This window comes from Nanorana parkeri, unplaced genomic scaffold, assembly GCF_000935625.1.
Source record: "Nanorana parkeri isolate BGI_ZX_2015 unplaced genomic scaffold, ASM93562v1 scaffold133, whole genome shotgun sequence".
NCBI classification, from domain to species: Eukaryota; Metazoa; Chordata; class Amphibia; order Anura; family Dicroglossidae; genus Nanorana; species Nanorana parkeri.
In genome coordinates, this window is record NW_017306401.1 from 44,655 (window position 1) to 47,692 (window position 3,038).

Below are 3,038 nucleotides of genomic sequence, written 5' to 3' on the forward strand. Positions count from 1 at the left end.
GTAATAGTGAGATTAATTCACAATGACGGCTTTATATATATATATATAAATAAAATAACACACTAAATATAAATTATATTTGTTTTTAGTTTCAAACAGTTTATTTAATTTACAAAGTGCTTATTATTAGTGAGAAGTTGAGAAGTTGAGATGAAGCATACAGAAAAGCAGAGACACACTAAATATGGAATTGCATTTATTTTTTATTGCACATCTTTGCTGGATAAGTGTTTCTAACAAACAGAAGGGGCCAGAGGGATTTTTTTTTATTTTCTCCACCAATTTGTAAGACTGCTAATAACAAAGCTCTGCTTGACTTATACAGGAACCACTTAGGAGGTTGGAATTATGGCAGGGAGATGTTGCTCTTGTAGCATATATACAACCAGGCCTGGCAGGTGGCATCTTATTGGGTCACTTGGGAGGGGCAGCCAGAGGCCTTCCTGGCCAGAGCAGCTCAGGGTGTGTCCTGCCCAGCTCCTTGCAACCAATGATGTCAGTGAGCTGGGCGGAATGCTGGACAGAGCCAGAGGCAGAGGTACACCAGGTTTCCCCGAACACATGCACCAATGCCAGCACCCACATACTAACCAAACTCCCTGGAATGTGCACCACCTGCACCCCCTAACCTGGGACCTGGTAACATGCAACAACACCACCCCCGGACTGAACCAACCCCCCCCCCCACGAAACATGCACCAACAGAAGCCCCCAGACCCCCCACCTCAGTTTGCAGCAAAAAAGTGAAGAGACACCCTTGTATACAACTCTAGGGCTAATTCAGCTCACAAGACTCTACCTATAACTAAAGTATCTCTTAGGGTCCATTCACATCTATGAATTTTAATGTGCATATTTTAGCATGAAGAGGTTTGCCATTGCATTGGTCAAAAGAAGGTCCTGTACTATTTTTCATTTGTCATTCAATGCGCATTATAAGGGCTTCAGATAGAAATGGAAACACATGACAATACATCATGAAGCACTTTAAAATCATGTATCGAAAACGTGCTGCTCTGCAAACATATACATTAAAAAAATACAAAGCTTAAGGCTGGGTTCACACCTGGGCGTTCGTAATATGCGTGTTTGATGCGCGTTTCGAGGCCGCACGTTTTTACAGCGATTTGCAGTCCACGAAACACGCGTTTACGAAAGCTATCCGGCTGTATACTAATGGATACGCGCGGAAATATGCCCCAATAGAAGCTCCTGTACTTGTTCGGGAGTAGGGCGTTTTTCAGCGCTTCAAAACGCGCTGAAATACGCCCAGGTGTTGGGCGTTTTTCAGCGCTTTGATCAGCGCTGAAAAACGCCCAGGTGTGAACCCAGCCTTAAAGCATATTTAAGCCCAACAGCAAAATGTTAATTAATTGTCTGTTGAGCTGACCAGTCTGCTATTTTTAAATTTCCTTTGACAGATAAGCTGTTCAGCAACCCTGTCAGTTAAAGATTTGGGATAAACCATTTAAAACTGATATGAGTGCATACAATGGTCAGTTTTTTTTATTTCGTTAAAACCCCAATAGCAAAAGGAAAAAAATGTTTTTGTAACTGCCTAAAAATTATTAACTGAAGTTAGAGTTTAAATTCTTAGTCACTTATGTAAAGTCCATTGAATATTACAACATTACAAACATTACAACACAATGCTGCTATCCAAGAGTGGTTATGTTGCTCCTCCTTAACTCCTTCACGACCAACGACATACAGTGTACGTCGCTGGCATCAGGGCTGTTTAAACAGACTCCCGGCGGAATCTGTTTAAACTTGTAAAGCTGACTGTCAGCTTTACAGTAGAAGCGATTCTGGCAAGTTCTACGGGCCAGTGAAGCCCCCTATGTGATAGCAATTAAAGTAAAGTAAAAAAAATAAATAAATAACAGTTTTTAAAATTAATGAAAATAAATATAAAAATAATTTTTTTAAATGTTAAAGTCCCCCACGAGCATGCGCATCTTCACATGTTGGGTATCACCGTGCACGCCGAAGTGAGAGCAATAATTCTAGGGCCAGTATTTTTGGGTATCTCTAATCTCTAAATACAATGTAGGAGTGAGTCTTGTCATGGTAGTGACAGGAAGTGTGTTACTGGCAGGATCACCAGGTGAAAATAAACAATAAATAATTAAAAAAAACCCGAATGCAGCCACCCCATCTACCTAAATCCAAGTCTCCTGCCCTGCCAGACAGGGCTGTGTTGTGTGATGAGGATGTGTAAATTTCAGGACTGGAAGGACAGAAATAGAAATTATTTGGCAAGTTAAACAGCTTCTGCATTTGTATTTAATCTGTGTACATAGCTGTTTACCTGAGGTTTATCTTTACAATATAATAAATTAAATGGTAATACACACAGTATATCTGTGATGATTCTCATTTAGCCAGGTAATGGAATAGCTAGGAGAGGTTATTTTGGACTTGTTCTATATTGTTGAATAATATTATAGAATGTTGTTTAGTATTGTAGAACATGTGACGAATCAGCACTAGCGAAAAGGTCAAATATATATATTTTTTCTTCATGTATTTTTTATATAATCAGGTGATTAGAGAAAGAGCTAAAGCACTAAAGGACCAAGGAGTTGTAGAAGAACAGCCCAGCAGTGATGTATATTCCAATAAAAGTAAGAAAAGAAGTGCATTTCTAGACATGCTTCTGAGTGCTACGGATGATGCTGGAAACAAACTGAGCTACAAAGACATCCGTGAAGAAGTTGATACGTTCATGTTTGAGGTAACTTTTCTAAACAAGAGATGTACAGTAAGTAAAACATGTACAAGCACCACTGATCACGGCCGGATTTACTTTCTCTGCTGCCCCAAGGCCAGGTTACTCAATGTGCCTTCCTCCCGCCAAACCCCTCAATGGAGAATGGCAACCAGGGCAACAGGGTTGCTTTTCATTTTTTATTTATTTTTAACTTTTTTTATTCTTTTAATGTTTATTTATTTATTTTTTACTTTTTTATTAAATTTGTATTTATCTTTTAATTTTTAATTTTTTTATAATTTTTTAGCATTTCTCAATGTAGAAA

The 3,038-nt window shown here is 38.7% G+C and overlaps 1 protein-coding gene across 1 annotated transcript in view; it reads left to right on the forward strand.

Annotated features, from left to right (window-relative positions):
- The window catches only part of LOC108784939 (cytochrome P450 4V2-like), a 39,699-nt gene that overhangs the window by 23,996 nt on the left and 12,665 nt on the right, over positions 1-3,038 (forward strand). The window contains exon 7 of the mRNA XM_018553891.1: positions 2,546-2,737. Coding sequence (XP_018409393.1) covers positions 2,546-2,737 — 192 coding nt within the window. The remainder of the gene's footprint in view (positions 1-2,545; positions 2,738-3,038) is intronic.